Source organism: Asterias rubens, chromosome 18, assembly GCF_902459465.1.
Source record: "Asterias rubens chromosome 18, eAstRub1.3, whole genome shotgun sequence".
Classification (NCBI taxonomy): Eukaryota; Metazoa; Echinodermata; class Asteroidea; order Forcipulatida; family Asteriidae; genus Asterias; species Asterias rubens.
Genome location: NC_047079.1, coordinates 7,244,988 through 7,263,879, shown reverse-complemented (window position 1 = coordinate 7,263,879; position 18,892 = coordinate 7,244,988). Strand labels below are relative to the sequence as shown.

Sequence of the window (18,892 nt, the reverse complement as noted above, 5' to 3'; positions counted from 1 at the left end):
TTACGTGGCCACGGTTCGCAGCCATACACAAGCCATCACGCGGTCGGTTTGGGACTGCATTACATTTGACGATTGTTGACTAAAAAAAATCATGTTTGGCCGGGGCCCAAAAGTGGTTTGTTTACGACGGTCATTCATCATCGGATTCCGGAAGAAAAACAAAACACAGTTTCGTCTTGTCAAAAACATGGACGATTCTGGCGAGTTGACTGAAAATTGCCTTTATCAGCTGAGAAGAATTGGAGCAGCGGCAACATGCAAAGGAATCGAAGATGTATTTCTGTAAGTTTTAGCTTTTTTGCGGAGGGAGTGCAGAATATTTAAATTTTATTTTTTGCCGATTTTGCACTTTTTAATAAAAGGGGGGGGGGGTTAGTTAGTTAGACTGACTCGAGTCCTTCTGATTCCGTTTTTTTTTTGCCATTCTGGCCTGTCCTGTCATTTTGCTCTATCTTTAATTTTACGTATTGTTATGATTTTTCAGTAAGGATTTGGAACCAGTATGGGAGTATCATCTGGTACCACCGTGCCACAGGGCACAGGGTTTCGACTTTCGGTCTGCAAGTGTGCAAGGTCTTCAACCTCCTTAAGTTTTAGTTTTAAATTTAAGTTTAAGTTTTTTTTTAGTCTACAATATACAATTACAAATGAAATACAAATACAAAAAAGCAAAGTCCCAAACTCGCCTTCTTTTTCTGTATTTTATTGTGTGACCCTATTCTTCAGGTCTTTTAAGTTTTAGAACATTTAAAACAAGTTCAAATTCTTGAGAAGCAAATTGCTTATTTTGGCTCATTTATCTCATTCGGGCTCGAATCCTAAATAATGGCATGTCATGTAAAATTATCTTTTTACAAACAGATTAAATAAACAGAAGCTTACGATTGGTCGTCACATCGCGATGGTAGACGTCTACCTGAACTCATCTATCCACAAGCAACTCATCTCAAGACAACATGCTGTCGTGACGAGCGAATATCACAACAATAGACAGATGGTTTATGTACAAGACATGAGTACAAATGGAACCTTCATAAATGACGTCAAGGTAGGCATCCAGTCCAGCATGCAGCTGCCTAGCTAGTTGCGATATCACCTTCCATCCTCCCAAATGGCGGATGGATGGAGGGTTAAGATACAACTACGGCCTAGCCCTTCTTCTTGGGCTGTTATGGCTCTCTTTTAACATCGGTCTTATCATAGTGATGAATTGAAATGGCATCTATGATTGATAAGGAGATACGATTGATAAGATCGATGTTTAAGAGAGCCACAACAGCCCATTAAGGTGGCCGTCATGTTTCCTGTATCCATTTACTAGTGATGATTGCTACGTGTAGCTCAATACAAAAAAGGAGCCTGACTAATTTCTCTATTGAGTCCGAGGCTGTGAAAACACAAAGGATAACGTGTTTAGGTTGTTAAAGACAATTCTTTGCCTGGGATTCATTTTGTAATACATAATTTTTTTTGGATTTCTAGATTGCAGGTAGAGTCAGAATCAACGAAGGTGATACGTTGACGTTTGGGCACACGTCTGGGGTCAAGCTCATGCCTGGCATGCTCAGCCGACAGATACATTCAGAATTCAGATTCGTGGTAAGTAATTCAGAAACATAGCAAACAAATAACTAACTATTTGTCTTTGAAGAGCGACAGCCGGGGCTGTTTACTCCCCAGGGAGCAGAGAAAGATTACAGGAATGTTATTTGCCCAAAGACCAGGGCACTAATGTAACTCGCATTGATACGGTTATTGTAAAATGCGCTATATTAAAGAACTTGATTATTATTGTTGTTATTGTTATTTGCAGTTTGAAAAGGTCCTCTCAGAGAATGCCATACAAACCGATGAACTCAAAGTGCCGTCAGTTTTCGTCTCACGCCATCCATTAACGACAACTTATTCACTCCCAAGAGACCAACACTCCTCTCCTCCTGGTCTCGATACAGCGGTACTTAGTGACATTGCAGTTGTGCCGAAATCCAATTCTGAAAATAGAATTCACATCTTCTCTACTCCGAGTCGTATCCCATCCCTTCAGCCAAACAGCAATTTAGAGTCTTCAGCTTTGTCGACTCCCACTAACTTTGGAACGCCGCAAAGCCCGACTCCTCGTGATCATCAAACTCCTTCGACGAAAAGTAAACAATCAACGAACTTTCATTTGCAATCAACATCAAGCCTTCATGTATCACCAGAAATGCCTCGTATTCAAAGTATGAACCCTTCATTAAACTCTCTACCGGGAACTCATTCCTCAAAACATTTCACGACAACTCCTGCAGCCTCCTCATTAAGAGGAGACAGAGCTCCTGGAGAAGCTACTGGAAATTACATCAGCAAAGAAGTCCGAAGTCCAGAGAGGAAAGACAAACATGGTTTGAGAAGCAGCGAAGAAGACAAACGTACTGCAAGTAATTTAGGTAATAGCTTCCGTTTGGTTTAGTGGGGTGTCGTGGCTGAGTCTAGGGCGGTAGACTTAAGTTGTGTAATTTACAAAATGTGGGTTTGAATCCTGGCCTAGTCAATTGCGACATTTCACCTATTTCGTTGGGCAAGGCACTTTTTCGAAATTGCTTCCCTCCACCCAGGAGTACAAATGGGTATCGGCCCGAGTTGAGAGTAACCTGCGATGGACTGGCATCCTGTCCAGAAGGAATCAAAATATTCTCAGTCAAGGAAACTGGATACAAACACTTGCCTGTTTCCATTAGGATGATTTGCCGACTCAGATTCAGGTCAAGCCTTGCCTCACCCAGAGTGCCAGAGTGATCTTTAGGTATCTGGGTTTTATTTTGACATCTCTCTGATGTGCCCAAAGTACAATAATGCAGAGATTCTTTGAATTATATTTTATTTCTAACCCAGATGATGAGCTGTTTCGACTGACGTCAGTCGTCAGGGCCAAGGCAGAGCACTTTGATTCGTCGGCCTCGGAGCAAGAATTGGATCCTTTGCCTCAAAGATTCCAATTTGGAAACACAAACTTTTTAGCGCCTAAGACATCCAAGAATTCATCTCAGACACGCTGGACAAGTAGCACTCCATGTCAAGGTAGATTAATTTGTAATTAACGAAGCACCATTGCGCCATTGTCCATAATTGATTCTCTCCATCCAGGAAGACAGAGAGAAATGAGCACAAGTATTACACCCACAAATTGCTGGTTAGTAGCACTGTGCTCAAATCCAGCAGACATAATTCAAGTGTTCATATCCATTGTTGATTCTCTCCTACTGGGAGGATAGGGGAAAGTAGGCTTCATTTACAAATAATGGATCAAAAATGCAACTGATATTATTCCACTGTGTTGATATACATAGTTGATTCTCTCCACCCAGGAGGACAGCAGGAAATCTCACTTTTAAGTAACAGCCTTGTAGCAATCAAGGACTAAAAATCCTACATCTTTGATTTTTAAAGGTGCTCATTTCTCCGCCTCATCAGACTTGCATCCCTCTAGATCATCATCTTCTGTTGTATCCTCTCAAACACCGTTGAGGAGTACGCTCTCGTCTTTGGATCAAGAGAAAGTTACTCGTACTAGTAGCCTTGCAGACTCAATATCTACTGAACCGCGGTCAACTTCTCCAATTCAGACATCCAAGAAGAAGAAAAGCATCAATGATTCAGAGGAGATACAAAGCAAGAAAAGAGGACCATCCTCAATAGAAACGGCCAAGAAGAAAGGCTCTAAGAAACATCATCATAGGAGATCAAAGACGAAGATTCCACCCCCTGTAAAGCTTTCCCTCGGACCCCCTGCAAAGCTACCCATCGGAGCACAAAATGAAGCCCAGATGCCGGATGTGGAGTTTGAAGTGTGTGACTCGTATGATTGCTGCAGGCCAACAGACAACACGCTTGCATGGGTGAGTGATAGAAACATAAAGACAAGCGAGGGACCGCTAATACCGGGCTAGACAGTTGTTAGAGCACTGGTACGTTAATTCGGAGGTCGTTGGTTCGCGTCCCACTTTTCTTTGTTCAACCCAAAATTAAAACTTTCCTATGATGACATCTAATGTGAATAATTTGTATTATTTTATTTTGCAGGTACAATGTGACAGCTGCGATAGCTGGTATCATGTCACGTGTGTGGGCTGCGATTATGATTCAGTCAGGAAAGATTCAGCTTCGTTTCACTGTGGATGTTCAAAGTAACGCGACTGCAAAAGTAACTCTGTCGGCAGAGTCCTGGGGCCAACTTCACAAAGATAGTCCTAACTTAGGACTAGTAATAACTTCGGACTTTTCCTATCCCTTTACTCAAACTTCAGGCTAGTCCTAGCTCCCAAGTTATAGGACGAGTTATACTCGTCCCAACTTGAGATAAGACTAGTCTTAACTCTTTGTGAATTCCACCACTGACCTCGAGCAAGAAAATTTATGGCCAAAACCTGTAAGTCATGAAGTTATCATGGAAATAGATTTTTAAAAGTTTCTTTTTTTTACGTATTAATTTTGTGTCTTGTTGTAAGCTATGTGGATATTGTGTTACGTTGTGGGGAGTTTTCCCAGTTTTTTTTTACATTTTTGTAATTTTTGTTACACTTTTTATTTTAATAGGTTTTCAGGCTGTTCAAATGGAGGACTATAAATAAATGTTCAATGCAAAACAAACAAATCTGCAGACTGTATACTTTGTATCAATGAACAAGTTTGCAGTTAGTCAGTGCAGCCTTCGCATGGGATGGAATACCTTTTGTGCCTAAATTTGACATAAGGAAACCATTCTACTATTTTCAACCTGTGACCTCTCGATACCGTACCACTGCTTTACCATCTGAGATCATGTTTTAATAAACCAATCGTAAATGATGTCACAAGCCCAAAATAGTCCCCTCACTGAGGTATTAATGCAGAGCTATTTGGCCGAGAGTCATGCACAGTGAGTACGAACATGCCATCAACAATTACTCGACTCCTGTATTTAAATATTATTAGAATTTCAGTTTAATAGCTATCATACAAGATCAATTGAATGGGTCGACGAGTCCTTTACAATATCATACATCTAGAAACATTGTCTAAATAAAAGTTGTTATATTCTATACAATATAATTGTTTACATTATGTACACGTGAGGTAAACTAGTCAACTGATTTCAAATTCAACAAAAACATTTGCACAACAAAACGAACAAAAATTCACGGCAACATCTTTTCTAAGAACGCCTAAACACAAAATGTGTAAAACAGGAATGTGGTCTTGTACAAAGAAAAAGATAACATGTTGAACAATCTCTTTAGATAACGGTGTTGAAGTTCATTTTGGAACTAGCTTGATGTTTTGTTCATGTATAAATCACGTGCTGGGTGGGTTTCGATGACCCTTACAAATTAATGACCGCAACAATTTCGATGAGCTACGCAAAAACAATTGAGGTCAGTTTGAAGATCAAAATGGTCGGTCGGCAATGTTCAGTTGCTAAAACTGACATTTACGTTCTACATGAACAACCAAAAATGGACAGGCTTGGAATTTCCTTTAGACATGCTACCTTCTATGAGAAACTTTTGAAGGGGTAACAAGGCAAAAAACGAGCAATACCAGGCCTCCTTGATTGTTGTACAAAACCTCACTGAATGCAAGATGCAAAAGTTGGCAGCTCTTTGTTAAGTCCAGAACGAGTGTGGTAAATTTGAAATCGGTATCCAATGAACAAAAAACAATCACTTCAACAATAAACTGTTGGTGTCACAGATTGACATGGATTGTGTATTGCCTTTTCTTATTGTGTCTTGGTGGGCAGCACTGAAACTAAGTTAACATTAAAGGGGGGGGGCAGAAGGAGAGCATAGTTTTTTCTAGGGGCACTTCTGGCATTACTGTAATTTCCTTCTCACAAGCTGAATTTAAAAATGTTCAAATTATCACATTAAATCTTGTCCACATTTTACTCTGGCAAGCTTTAATCACGAGTCAAAACTTCAAAGGTTCACCCCGCCACTGTTGGGGGACAGTTTATTTTATAAATGTTTTGTCTGAGTTCATCTCTCCTTAAAGCTATCCTCAATGTTTTTATGTTTTTGCTTTGTGTATTGATGAGTTAGACAAGTTCATCTTTAAAACACATCTCTGCAGACATTTTGTCTTATTTATTTAGTTTCATGTCTTGGTTGGTGTCTGTTAAGGCCTCGGTGTCTTCAGATTTTCACTTCTAAGTGCTGTGATGCTTTTCTCTAGGTGGGTTCAGCCAATCTCTGTTCTTGAAACTATCTTTACACTGCTGCTTGTTGTAGCTTTGTTCTTTGGTGGGTTGGTTGATACTCTCTGTGACTTGGTCTTACTTCTCGGTGGGTTTCTTTAATTTATTTAGGCCTCTGTGTTTTTCCTTTGGGTTTGCGCTCCTTGGTGGGTATTTTACTCTTTGTTGCTTCTGGGGCTTTCTTTAGTGGCTGCTTATCAGACGGGTTCTTGCTTTCTCTCACTGAAAACAAATTGAAGATGAGCAAGAAATGAGCTTTATAATGTGGGCGTGTTCACTTCGATTAGAAAAATAGAACTAGCTGTTGCAAACTGCTTAACGACCCAAGGGACTTATGACTTTGAGCGTTTATTGAAAGCAAGAGTAAGGGACTGAATTAACTCTTCTTAAAACCAATATTGTACTTGACATTAAAGTTCTGACCTCTTTTGATGGAAGCTTCTCGTCTTGGGTTCTTAAGACAAGCATCCTTCCCCGTCTCCATAAGATGTTTCCTCCAGTTTTCATCTTTATCATCTTCAGCTGCAATGCTATTGTGACACAAGGGGCATTTACTCATACCAGCCTTGGGTGCTGTGTAGAAACAAACATATCAGGTTTACAAAGTTGAGAGTACTTATTCAAATTCATAAATCCTCACCAGTATTAATAAGTTGTACAAGGTGGAGGACTAAAGCACATCTATCTCTCTCCACCGATCAGGGTTAACAAGGTGGAGGACTTATACAAGTTTACCCTACTCACTAATCAAGCTTAACAAAGTGAAAGACTAAAGCAATTTTATCCTTAGTCGTCAATATTGATTTAACATTTTCCTCAAAATATTGTGAATTTTTTAGTTTGTTTTCCAATAATTTGACTTTCAATTATAATGCATTTTTGCCAAACTAACCCTCCAACTGTCTGACTATTTAACATCATCTACTGATATTGCAATAATATCTATGCCAGCCTGTAGTCAATATCAAGGGGCATCAAGTCCATGACCAGGAGCAACAGAGGCCATGGCTTCAAGGCCTCTGTGTATCTCCTCTGGCGTACACAAGCAACTCAGAGGCCCTCGATGTTGTTAGAGGATACTTACGATGACAGATCTTTTCCGATACATAGCGATCAATCTCAGACTTCTCATGAGTCTCTGTACATCTTGGACACTTGCCAAACTTTGCTCGTCCCTCACACTCCATCAGAAGGTGATTATTCAACGCTGAAATCTCAACAACCTGTTAATGCAATCAGAAAATGACAACAAAGTAATCAATAAATAATATGATTTTTTTAATTATAGTTTATTGTTGTCAATTTCACATAACAATTCAAAAATCAAAGTATATACACAAGTAGATAAAAACTCTAAAAGCATTATATATATTGTGGTTTATTTATTAATTAATTGCAAGAACAACCCAAAAGCACATTAAAAATCTTGATTCAACATTGGTGGTCAGGCAGTCCAAAAAGAACGCATTACAGGAAATAGATTATATTAAAAAAATATAAGGAACCGATTTGGCCCGGCCATAGTGGGTGAGTTTTTACCTGTTTACAGCTATGGCAGCGTTTAAGCATCGGGCAATGTTTCCAGTAATGCATATCCAGACCTTCATCCTTGAAGTTCTTGTCCTCTTCTGAGCAGAAGATGCATTGTTTATCAATCTCGTCTCCGTAGTCGGATTGCTCAGCGATGCTTGGAGCTCGAGGCAGCTTCTTGGGCAGATCTAGAGGCAAAATTTAACAACTTTTAAAAAGGTAATAATAACAAATGAAGGGCATTTATGATGCGTCGGTATCCATCTTAGAGATGGTCTTGGGGCAGCGACACATCAATAAATGCTGATGCAGTCCTTACTAAGGGAGTCTTACAAATCAACATTAAGATGACAAAACCCAATCTATGAAACACAGTTACAGTACAGGTATAGGCGTGAGATTGCATGGAAATAAATAAAAAATTAAATGCAAGTTTCATAAAAGTTCCCTCCTGGTGTGAAATGAAGCTGGCTTTGTTACTGCCCAATTAACCAAATCCACCAAGAGACACTCTTACCTTTATTTCCAGCTTTTGGACCCTTCTTCCCTGGAGCATCTGGCTGAAATTGAGAAGAAATACAATCATTGATTATTTATGACAGAAGTAATTAAAAGTCAATAAAGAAACTTTTGTTTAACATTTTTATTCAAACAAAGACTGAAAGAGACGTACATTTTTCCCTTGTGCTAAGGTGGCTGCTCTGAGGTCAGCCAGCTGTTGCTGAAGCTCTTCAATCTCTGCTTGTTTACGTTTCTTCTCGGATGCTTTGTCACTCTGAGCCTTGGCCTTCAAATATTGAATAAAAAATAGTAATAATTTAGCAAAAAACATTGGTCGTGGTGTCAGCCATTTTCTCACATGGGCCACAGCAAGTACAGATAAACAATTAAACAGATAGAAATTCCACAATAAGATCTCTTTTAGCCATCGGGAAACATGATTGTAAAGTGATTGGTCAAAAAGGAAAAATAGGGACAAATCTCGATCATCCCTGTAATTTGTGAATTTTTCGAAACAAAATTGGTTTTTGACTTGTACATACCTTTTTCTCCGCCTTGGTGGGTTTCCCATCAACTTTATCCATACCATCAAAGATCTTATGATAGAGTGGATTCTTTAACGTCTTATGATCGTCTTCCGAGGGGAGATGCGATCGGACGGCTTCCGATTTTATCCGATATAACTCCAAGATCAGATGAACGGATGCTTCCCTGACCTCACCGGCCGTATGCTCCAAAGCGCGCTTTGCAAACGTCATCACATTGTCAACGGTCAAACCACTGAAAGATTCAAGTGTCAAGATTAAAGTAAACAACTGTGACAACAATAATGGTTTATCAAAACCATGACTGGCAGTTTAAAGATGAATATAAGTTCTTAAAGTGAAAATTAAAGACGAAACTACGAATTATTTAAAAAGTTAGTTGCATTTGATTTTCTAAAGGACAAAACAATAATGGTCAAGCTGGGACTCGAACCTACACTCTGCTGATCAGAAACACCAGACCTAGAGTCTGGTGTGCTAAACCACTCAGCAAAGACAAGCTATGAAGAACAAGCCATACAGATGAAAGAAAAACAATTAAACCCGCTCACAAATGTAACATATACGACATGGCGTTTTGCCGTTTTCTTTAAACCAAAAGAGCTTACCTATGTTTGTCAACCCCAAGATCCTTTAAGAGTCTGTCTACAACGTCTACTCTAGTGACGGCAATCTTAGCTTGAGTTGTGCCTTTAAACGGTGCAACAAAATAATGTGGTACCATGTGCAGAGAGCGCACATCTTTGTACAAAGCTAGCTCGTTGATAAAGTCAATGTCAGCTGCTTTCAGTCGGGCATTCTTAAAGGAAATGGGAGGACGAAAACAAAAATTATTGAAAATAAAAGACTGGAGAACGATTTCACACAACACTGAGATTTATCTTAAGATGAGTTGTTGATATTGCCATATTTTACATTTATATTAATATTTATTTCTTTAATCGGCAATAAAAAGTACAATAATGCACATTAATTAGGTTAAAAACATTGAAAATACAGCAGAGAGGAATTTAAATACAGTAGAGAAAAAAAAACAACTGGAGCCCGAAGAATTGCCTAAAAGAAATTTGCATAGTGATTTGTGCTCTGACATCACACTTTAATTAGGTACTTAAAATCTAAAATGTGAAGATCAGCCTTCGCCCAGTGCTTTTCTTTGATATATTTATTAAACAAATGGATGTTGACTTAACCATGTGATATTGGGGGCAGCCTTTTCACACTATGGTCGCTTTACCCCCGGTCTTCCCCCAGTCTGCCCCTGCAAATGGGCATACCCCTGGAAATAGCTAGCCCATGCTCTGGAGTAGGGGTAAGCAGTAAAACCCTGGGGTATTCTTGAAACATGCAAACAGAACCCTGTGGAATAGGGACACAGTGTGAAACTGCCCTCGGGTAGCCGTGGGGTAAAACAAGACCCGGGCTGTTTTCCACGGAGATAAGAGTTACAGTGCAAAAAAAAGGGATAATGAGTAGGGAAGGATTGAAGAAAATCACTGTAGGGAGCTAGGGTTTTAAACAAAAACATTTGAAAAAAGAAATGTTTTGAAATCTTTGAGGAGAGCTTAGAAGGGGTGGGTCTGAAAGACTTACGGTGTCTCCAATCCTAGCCATGAGATCAGGCAATACTTGCTCCAAGGAATGACTCGTATCTCCTTTGCTTGGTTTGTGTCTCGGTATCCAATCATCGTAGATTGATCTGACGAGACTCAATGCAGCCATGAACACCTGAAATCATCCAGAATAAAATTAGGACAAATATTACAGCAATGTGGGAAAAGCGGAGTTGAAAATATTGTTTAAACAATGTGACACTCATAAATAACGGGTCAGGACGCTATTCTGAGGATGACTTCTCCCTAATTCTAATACCTGTCGCTTTTACATTTATCATCAGACATCCAGTTTGAGCTTAACGCTAAGGTAGATCTTTATACATCCATCTTAACTCTAATCCCCATGAAAACTTTCATTTTAATAACCACTTCACATTGTTATACAAAAAATTGCATTGATACAGCCCCATGAAAATCAACTTACAGCAAAGACTTTATCTTTGAGTCCTTTGGAGGAGAGAAAGACAGACGCCCTGAGCATGCTACGCAACTCCTCCTTGTCCATCGTCTCCGTCTCTGTTTCTAGTTTCTGCTTCAGCTCAGCGAGGGCCTCCTCTCTTAACGACCAGTTCTTAGAGTACAGTTTACTCACCTTTGGAAACATAAATAGCAAGAATAAATAACGAGCTGAAAAGGGCCCAATCTTAGGGCTCTGCTTTCCGTCAAAATTTGCACTTCAATCACTGGGCAAGCATACATTAGAATTCCTGCGCCAGCTCTATCAGCGAAGAATACCTAATAATATTTGGCATACACGCACACAAGTTAAAATTCCTACCTAATCCTTGAAGTACACTTGACACAAGCACAGAAATTTACCTCAAGTTACATTGCAATTCTCCCTAATGAAAATCTTTCCTTTCCTGAAAATATATGATTGATTCAAATTTTCAAAATGCTCTGAAAAAAATGCCATGAAATCTCACCAAATCTTGTCCAAAGATATCAATGGCTGCCGCTGCCTCCCGCAGCGTCTTCTCGTTCAGAGGTTCAGCGTGATCTGGTGGTGCTGCTCCAGTTGCAGCAGCTTCATTAACGGCATCTGCAGGTGCTACTGGCTCATCATCAGGTTCAAGCAGGCGTGGGGATGGCTCGAGTAACGGCTCCCTTGGAGAGCTGTTAATAGGTGACAGAAGGTTGATCTTAGATTCACCGTCAAATTATACTATTATCAAGCCCAAAATTTGGGGCCGATTTCACAAAGCAAATAAAATTCATCGCAAGACAACTTGTCAGCCTTACCATGGTGATTCATATTGTGACATCACACTTTGCTTAGCAACTAGCTCTTTGTGAAATCGGCCCCAGGGGCACGCTGCAGCCTACTCATGGGGGTTGAAACAGAAAGAGGACTTCTCCTTTCACAGTCCGAAATGATGTAGGCATTGGTATCATCCACTAGGAACCTGGGCCCAATTTCATCGAGCTGCTAGCACAAAAATTTGCTTAGCATGAAATCTCTTCCTTGATAAAAACAGGATGACCAACCAAATTTCAACTTGATGCATTTTGCTTGTTACTGGTATTCAGCTGTTGTTTGCTTATCCTGAAAATTACGTGGAAATTTGGTTGGTAATCCTGTTTTTATCAAGACAAAAATTTCATGCTAAGCAAATTGTTTTGATTAGCAGCTCTATGAAATTGGACCCTGGCTGGTAGAGCAGAATGCACTAGTATCCCATCTTTTCACGCCGCAATTATACTGTTAATTCAAAGGCAAAAGTGTCATGACAGGGATTCGAACCAACACTGGATCCGCTCAACAAAACTTACCAGCCACAACATGCCATGGAAAAACCATGTCCAACCTTCATGTCAATGCAACAAGGAGTTTCTTATGATCTGAACGTACCTTTTTATCGTTGGTAGAGGCCTCTCATCAATGTCTATGGGTGAGGCGGGTCGGGCGATTCCATTTCTCGTAGGGGATGGACTGATGGGCTTCCTGACTGGTTCTGGTCGTCGTGGTGACTCCTTCTCTAGGGGAACATTTGTGTCTCGATCCCCGCTCTGAATAGAAAATACAAAGTAATAATAATAACTTGTTCTAATATAGCACATTTTCAATAATGTATCAATGTGCCATTTTTTGGACCAATAACATTTTTGTACTCTTTCTCAGTTCCCTTCAGAGTAAACAGGCCCGGGCTGCCGAGGCACTCCAATGTGTTTTCAAACACAATAGCATCCTCTGCCTTGCAGCTTTTTTTAAACAATGACAGGCATATACAAACTGCAAACATATTTCGTCAATTTCTATTCAAAATAATACAAAGGTGATGTTTCAGTTTTACACAGACATTTTTACGGAAAGAATAACCACAAGCAGTGCCTAGTTTTGGCACGGAACATCACAAAATATAAAAACACACCTTAAGTATTAGTACAGCACCACACAACACAGCAACAAATCCACTTGATTAAATCTACTCATTTTAAAGTTAACTTTACTGCCTTAACCAACAGAAACAGTGCAAGCAATATTTTTAAAACCCCGTCACCAAAATATAGAATATTCTCATGTATTTTTTGTACTTACATTTTTGGGTGGCCAGAACAAGTTCTTGAGAGAAAAAAGGGAAATCAATGTTTCAATTAACAGAAAATTGTATGATAAAAAATCTTCCTCAACTCTATTGGCAAGAGACTGCTCAATTCAAAACAGGACAGGTCTTATACTTCATTCTTGGGGTAATACAGTTTTTTCTTTCTAAGTGGGAATTTAAACATAGGCCTATTTGGAAAAAATTAAATAGGCACCAAGGAAGTGCCCGGTGCTTTGGAGGCAATTGCCTCAGTTGCCTCAGTGAAGTTTCTAGCCAGCGCAGGCCTTGTTATTAAAGGAACACATTACCAATAACTGTTCGGTCTATGGCCAGTGATTAACCAATGGGCAATTCAACCGAAACAGTTAATGGTTACGACCCCGAAAACGCACCCTGTTCTTTACCTTGCTGAGTTGCAACAGGTCGTTGACCTCTAGCTGTTGATAGATCTGTAGTCGATATTCTTCCATCTGGATCTTCTTGACCTTAGCGAGGTCGTAGTCTTCCGTCTCGATGGCTCGGCGTTTCTCCACCTCATAACGCCCAAGTTTCTCACCAACCTACACGACAAATTATGACAGTCGTATCAGATTATTCCTATTGGTAAAGTCATTAGGTTCCACGACTGATTGAGCTGAAACTCGCACAGGTTTATAAGTGACAAGAATGGCGGTTGACGAGACACGTTGTTAATCAATGTTGGTGAAATGTTTTGATTGGGTTGTATACCCTCTTGGTAACCTACCTTTTGCAGATCAGCGATGGCTTGCTTTAACTTCTTGGCCATGTCATACTGCTCCTCTAAAGAAAATAATAATAACCAAACATAGGAATTTAAAGGGGAAAACATAATATCCAATAGAAACAGTTTATTACTTCCTACACATGGCTACAACAAGAAGCAAGAAGAAACTTGATGTGCTTTGAGTCTATTAGTAATACTTACGAAGTACAGCTTCATTTTTTCTGACGTCCAATTTTCTGATGATTTGAGCCACCTCTGGGTCTTGGTACATATCAAATGCCAGATCATCCATCGGGGAGATGTAGTCCTTCCTAGAAGAATAAAAGACATTGGATTGGAATATTGGAATGGCTCTGTGTTCTACACAGAGTTGTGGCCGACGAATAAGAACAACAGAATCAAGCTCTGGTGTTGGGTTCGAGTCCTGGTCAAGACACTTAGTGTCCTTTTAAAAGCAAGACATTTCAAAACTCTTGATGTGTCCTTCGGATGGGGGGCCTAACGTCGTAGGTCCCATGTGTTGTGTCATGCAAGTAAAAGAACCCAGTGCACGTATCGTAAAGAGAAGGGGTTTATGCCCTGGTGTTCCTGGTCTGATAGGCAGTTTATTGTGACACATCAGCCACACCAGGTCGGACACACTGGTGGCACATTAGCCCTGGCGGCCTTACACTTTCGTTTTGTACTACAGTGACGTCCTGGACATCAGGGTACATTTCTGGGGCGGAAAATTTTCACAACTTCATAACTCAAATCTTACCTGCAAGAAAGCACCAATTTCAACAGATTCACATTCCATGGCAGCATATGTTTTTCTGCGGTGGGTTTTGATCGTCATATATTCTTCACAAATCCGTCATTTTCATGAAATAATGCAGCTCCCAACGTTAAGGAATTCCCATTTTTGTTCGTACTCTCACAGTCTGCCGTGTGTATGCAAGACGCACGACGCGCAAGTTTTGAATTGTGTTGTTAACGCTGTGCAGTAAAGATACGGTGACCAAGAATTCATGCGTCTTGCACGCGAGTGTATACGCAGACGCACGACAACAGACAACACTGTGAGAAAACAATCGAAACGGGAATTTTTTTACGTTGGAAGCTGCATTATTTCACGAAAATAATGGATTTGTGAGGAAAATATGAGGACCAAAACCCACCGCAGAAAAATGTATGCCGCCATGGAATGTTTCCGCCCCAGAAACGGGCCTCAATAGTTAGGACTCTGTTCCTGTGTACAGAGAAAGAGTCCTATATAGGGCTAGGGGCACATATACCCTAATAATATCTCTAGAAAAGACAGAGGCTGGCCACAGACCTACGGTGGAAAAGAAACAGTATGTCACTGACCTATTGACAGCACCAAGTACAGCAGGATCCACGTCGTTTCCATTCTTCAAATCATCTCCATAGTAACCTTCCGGCATGAAATCTTTGATCACCTGATTCACTTTCTGTTTGTTTTCTTCGTCATATTGGATGAGATCCTCTTCTGTAGTTATCTCGTCACCAATCACGTTAATGGCGATCAGGCTCACCTAGAAACAAAATTAGATTTTGAGGTTTTATTCTTTGTTTCCAAGAGGCGGAAAAAGTACAGTTTATTGAAGAAATCCGTCATTTTCATGAAATAATTCAGCTCTCAATGTTAAACATTAACCACAGTTCATCATATGCGAACTAGTCTTGGTGCAAGACGCAGTTATTCACTATCACTCAACTACCGCAATCCCACACCTTACTGGTGTGCGCCTTGAACACCCAGCAGGGTGGATATGTGCGCATTACAAGTCTTATTATTATTATTATTATTATTATTATTATTACTGTTGAAAAAATTCCAGTTCACCACCACCACGCACACCAAAAAACAGTGGGACGTCTCGGATCAGACTTTTGAGTCATCGATGGAGCCACCTTTGGCACCAGCTACCTCAACCCTAATAACTCAATTTATTCTGTGGAGCACATCTCCTCCCATCGAGGGATTGCTTATGATTATTATTCTTATTATGACTATAACCCTACCTGATTGTACGTGTTGTATTTGTTGACATGGTTTTTGTGTATGACGAGTCTTAAATACTGCCCGACTGCATCTACATGGACAGACTTCAACTCTCTTGCCTTGTAGCCCGTCTTGGAGTTATCGGACATGGCAACATACCTGTTATCAAATGTTCAAAGATGAATGCAAAAGATTAATCAACTTGGATTTACACTGAGTCCTCGGACAACTTTTCCAGAGCTGCCATTATTTGCATCTTGCGATCAGGGAGATTTTGTACAACAATCAGAGAGATTTCAGAATTACATTCAACATACATATAAATGAACAACGTTTCCAAAATTATGGAGATATTATATATGTGCTTTAGTGCTGTTTATTTGTTTATTATTATTATTCAAATTTGCTCATCCGATCATGGAAATTATGAACTTTCAAAATCATCTTTTTGTGGAACTCAAGAGAGAAAGAATATTATGCAGTGCCCTCCTACAGCCCACTAGATGAAATTAAAATGCCAAATTAATTTGTTTTACTACAATTTGTTAACTCATGATTTTGTTTAGTGTATCTTAACCTACCCCAGTCTCTTGTAGCGAGTTCCATGAAGTGTTGTGATGTGGTCTGGTGGTAAACTTCCGATGTAAAACTCGATCTTAGTCGCTGTGATGGTGAAGAAGAAAAAGAAGAAAAAAAAGAAAAAATTTAAAAAAAAGTTCCAGAAGTAGTTGGCAACGTTTTGCCACACTGACAAGTCAAGTCAAAACAATCCATCAAACAAAATAATGAATATTTGTGAGTGTTGAACAAACAGCAGAATTAGATTCAGACTAAAGACTTGTATGCCTGGCCCAACAAAGTAGTTGTTCTTTGGATCTACAGTTCTCAATTTTTCGCAATCAGACAACTTTATGAAGAGGATTTTGGAGGGTTTGAAAGGATTAGGCTTATGATTAACGTCAAACTCACGTATCAGATACTGATGAGCTAGCAACTGTAGTTTCCTGATCCGGATCTTCTCCGCTAACTGGATGACAATCTCTTGAGGATAAAGACAAAATCTTGTGGACTGCCATCCTCTGGATAGCGGACTGTGAACCTCAAGCTCTCGGATATTAAATCCATTGTCTACACCACTCGCATGAATCACTGTGAAGAATATCTTGTGTGGCATTTTGATTCGGCCTTCGTGAGGTTCAACTTTGTGTTACAGCCGAAATGGCCTTGCCTGTTGATAAAGAATAAAAACATTGTTAAATGTTATTGAGGGGTGTGATCTTATACACAACAATGAAAAATCCTGAACTGAATTTGGTGGGTGTGTCCTCCGACAGTGTAGTGTTTAGAAATTAGGCTCTCCTGATTTGGACATGATCTCATACTTACTCTCTCTGTAACGTTATCGTACACATCCAGCAGCACAACCACCAACCGTCGGCAGGAGGTATACGTTATCGCAACTACAATCATTGCGAATACAGTTTATTCAGTAATTATATAATTTAATACCAGTTAGTATTATAAAATACAAGAATCGTTCAGTTTTATGGAAGAAAATGGATTCTGGAACTTTTTTAATTTTAGTTTTTGGAAGGAAGGATTTCCATATCCTGCCACCACTTTTTTAATTTGTTAAAATTAGGCCTAAACTGATTAATTTACTCACAAGTCAAATGAGATATTTTTGTTGTAGCACATGATCGAGTTGAGGACTTTAGTAAACAACCCGGCCGGGCACTGACCATGCTGACTCGGGTAAAACTAAAAACCCAATCCAGTAGAGTACTACTAGTACTAGTACTAGTGACTTAACTTAACTGTTAACACTTACTAATTTAGTCAGTGATGACGTGAGCCAAAGGCCAAACTACCTCACCTGCTCGCTGCCAACTGCAAAAAGAAATTAATCGTAATACAATAATAAATAAACTTAACTTACCACATTAAAAAGCAGCACTTGATATCAATGTTTAATCTTGTGCCCATCTAATGATGAAAGAAACGTTTCTTTCCCTAAAAAAAAAATGAGTTTACAGCTCAAACAAACCTTCCCGAGTTCCAAACACAACAAACTCATGACATGAGCTACGCTATGCAATATAAATACCGAGTGTCGAGATGTCTCAAGAGTGGCTACTGAACTCTAAGTTCGACAACTCGATACAATGTATGCGAGATCTCGACCTACAACGGCTGCGTCATTGATGAGTCAGCTCGACCCACCGTAAACTGGCAACGGGGAAGCTTTAACGCCGTTCTCTGGGAGCTTTTCTTGGTACGTTAGACTAATTGAGGGGTCGAGAAAAATGGCTGAAGATTGGGCCTGGGGCCAGCGGCTGTCAATCACAAAGGTGTAATTATTATTCATCTAAAAAGCGAAGTTTTGCCGGCAACCAGTAACAAACAACATTATAGTGTTATTTGATAATCTGTCTCTTCTGACAAGAAACTATGAACCAGTTTGTTTTTGTATTGCCATTAAACAAAAACAAAATTAATAAAATCGAGGCGGCTTTCTATTTTTGATAATAATATTTTTTCCCAGGTCAACTTCTTGAAAAATTAATTAACGTTCATTAAAAAAAAAAAACGAACATAAATGCACGCATTAGGCCTTCATAAATTGAATTTCCTATGACTTGTGTAGTTTTTGTTGGTATTTTATTATGCGACCAAAGACATTTCAAAATAGGCTTTTTATTGGATTTATTGTCCGCGCTTGCAGTTCATTATTACAGGATGCTCATAAATATATATATTATATAGATATATAAAAACCAAGAAGGCATACTTATTTATTTTAATGGTATCCTAGACGATGACAGGAGCTTTACTCCCCGGATGTGTATTGTCCACTAAAAAAATATAATAATATGGTGAGTGTCTGTACTAAAAAAATTATAGGATCTTTCGACAGCAAACTAGATCACGTTGAGAGTGGATTCACTCAACAAAACGATTTGACTTGAAGGCCACATCAACCGAAGTTCGAGAAAGTATGATATGTTAAGCTAGCTATCCACTACAGAGTTGCATTGGTTGATCGGGGGGGGGGGGGGGACAGCATCGGTCAGGCCATAAAATAACTGGGTTTATTTGTGTTTGTTGTTTTTGTTTGTTTGTTTGTTTGTTTGTTTGGGCCTGGGGCCACGGATCACAGTTGAGTAGAAATCAATGCAAAAGAATT

General features: G+C 39.5%; 2 protein-coding genes across 3 annotated transcripts; one reads left to right on the top strand and one right to left on the bottom strand.

Annotated features, from left to right (window-relative positions):
• Nucleotides 1-106: 106 nt before the first annotated feature.
• On the top strand, nucleotides 107-5,714 carry LOC117302286 (uncharacterized protein C01G6.5-like). 2 transcript variants are annotated; one of them, XM_033786160.1, is made up of 7 exons: nucleotides 107-282; nucleotides 862-1,048; nucleotides 1,483-1,599; nucleotides 1,814-2,426; nucleotides 2,872-3,057; nucleotides 3,451-3,875; nucleotides 4,060-5,714. In XM_033786160.1, exons 1-7 carry the CDS (start codon nucleotides 188-190, stop codon nucleotides 4,165-4,167), a joined length of 1,731 nt encoding a protein of 576 aa, XP_033642051.1. In that variant the 5' UTR covers nucleotides 107-187; the 3' UTR covers nucleotides 4,168-5,714. The 2 variants fall into 2 exon arrangements, with proteins under 2 accessions (XP_033642051.1, XP_033642050.1); XM_033786159.1 differs by having other exon boundaries at nucleotides 3,427-3,875.
• Nucleotides 4,936-17,784, bottom strand: LOC117302285 (centrosomal protein of 104 kDa-like). Its single transcript, XM_033786158.1, has 21 exons — nucleotides 17,645-17,784; nucleotides 16,675-16,933; nucleotides 16,287-16,368; nucleotides 15,726-15,864; nucleotides 15,048-15,235; nucleotides 13,899-14,008; nucleotides 13,698-13,753; nucleotides 13,357-13,512; nucleotides 12,946-12,969; nucleotides 12,259-12,416; nucleotides 11,333-11,522; nucleotides 10,831-10,998; nucleotides 10,384-10,518; nucleotides 9,399-9,589; nucleotides 8,788-9,025; nucleotides 8,418-8,531; nucleotides 8,262-8,304; nucleotides 7,754-7,932; nucleotides 7,299-7,437; nucleotides 6,638-6,787; nucleotides 4,936-6,436 (listed from the first exon to the last, which is right to left on the bottom strand). Exons 2-21 carry the CDS (start codon nucleotides 16,877-16,879, stop codon nucleotides 6,318-6,320), a joined length of 2,784 nt encoding a protein of 927 aa, XP_033642049.1. The 5' UTR covers nucleotides 16,880-16,933; nucleotides 17,645-17,784; the 3' UTR covers nucleotides 4,936-6,317.
• Nucleotides 17,785-18,892: the final 1,108 nt, after the last annotated feature.

What these genes read in the sequence shown, in the direction of transcription:
- LOC117302286 (XM_033786159.1), top strand. Translation starts at nt 188, where the DNA reads ATGGACGATTCTGGCGAGTTGACTGAAAATTGCCTTTATCAGCTGAGA. An exon ending in GGAATCGAAGATGTATTTCT is followed by an intron (nt 283 to 861) that starts GTAAGTTTTAGC and finishes TTTTACAAACAG; the next exon opens with ATTAAATAAACAGAAGCTTA. An exon ending in CCTTCATAAATGACGTCAAG is followed by an intron (nt 1,049 to 1,482) that starts GTAGGCATCCAG and finishes TTGGATTTCTAG; the next exon opens with ATTGCAGGTAGAGTCAGAAT.
- LOC117302285 (XM_033786158.1), bottom strand. Translation starts at nt 16,879, where the DNA reads ATGCCACACAAGATATTCTTCACAGTGATTCATGCGAGTGGTGTAGAC. An exon ending in ACTCGCTACAAGAGACTGGG is followed by an intron (nt 15,865 to 16,286) that starts GTAGGTTAAGAT and finishes ATTTGATAACAG; the next exon opens with GTATGTTGCCATGTCCGATA. An exon ending in AATACAACACGTACAATCAG is followed by an intron (nt 15,236 to 15,725) that starts GTAGGGTTATAG and finishes TTTTGTTTCTAG; the next exon opens with GTGAGCCTGATCGCCATTAA.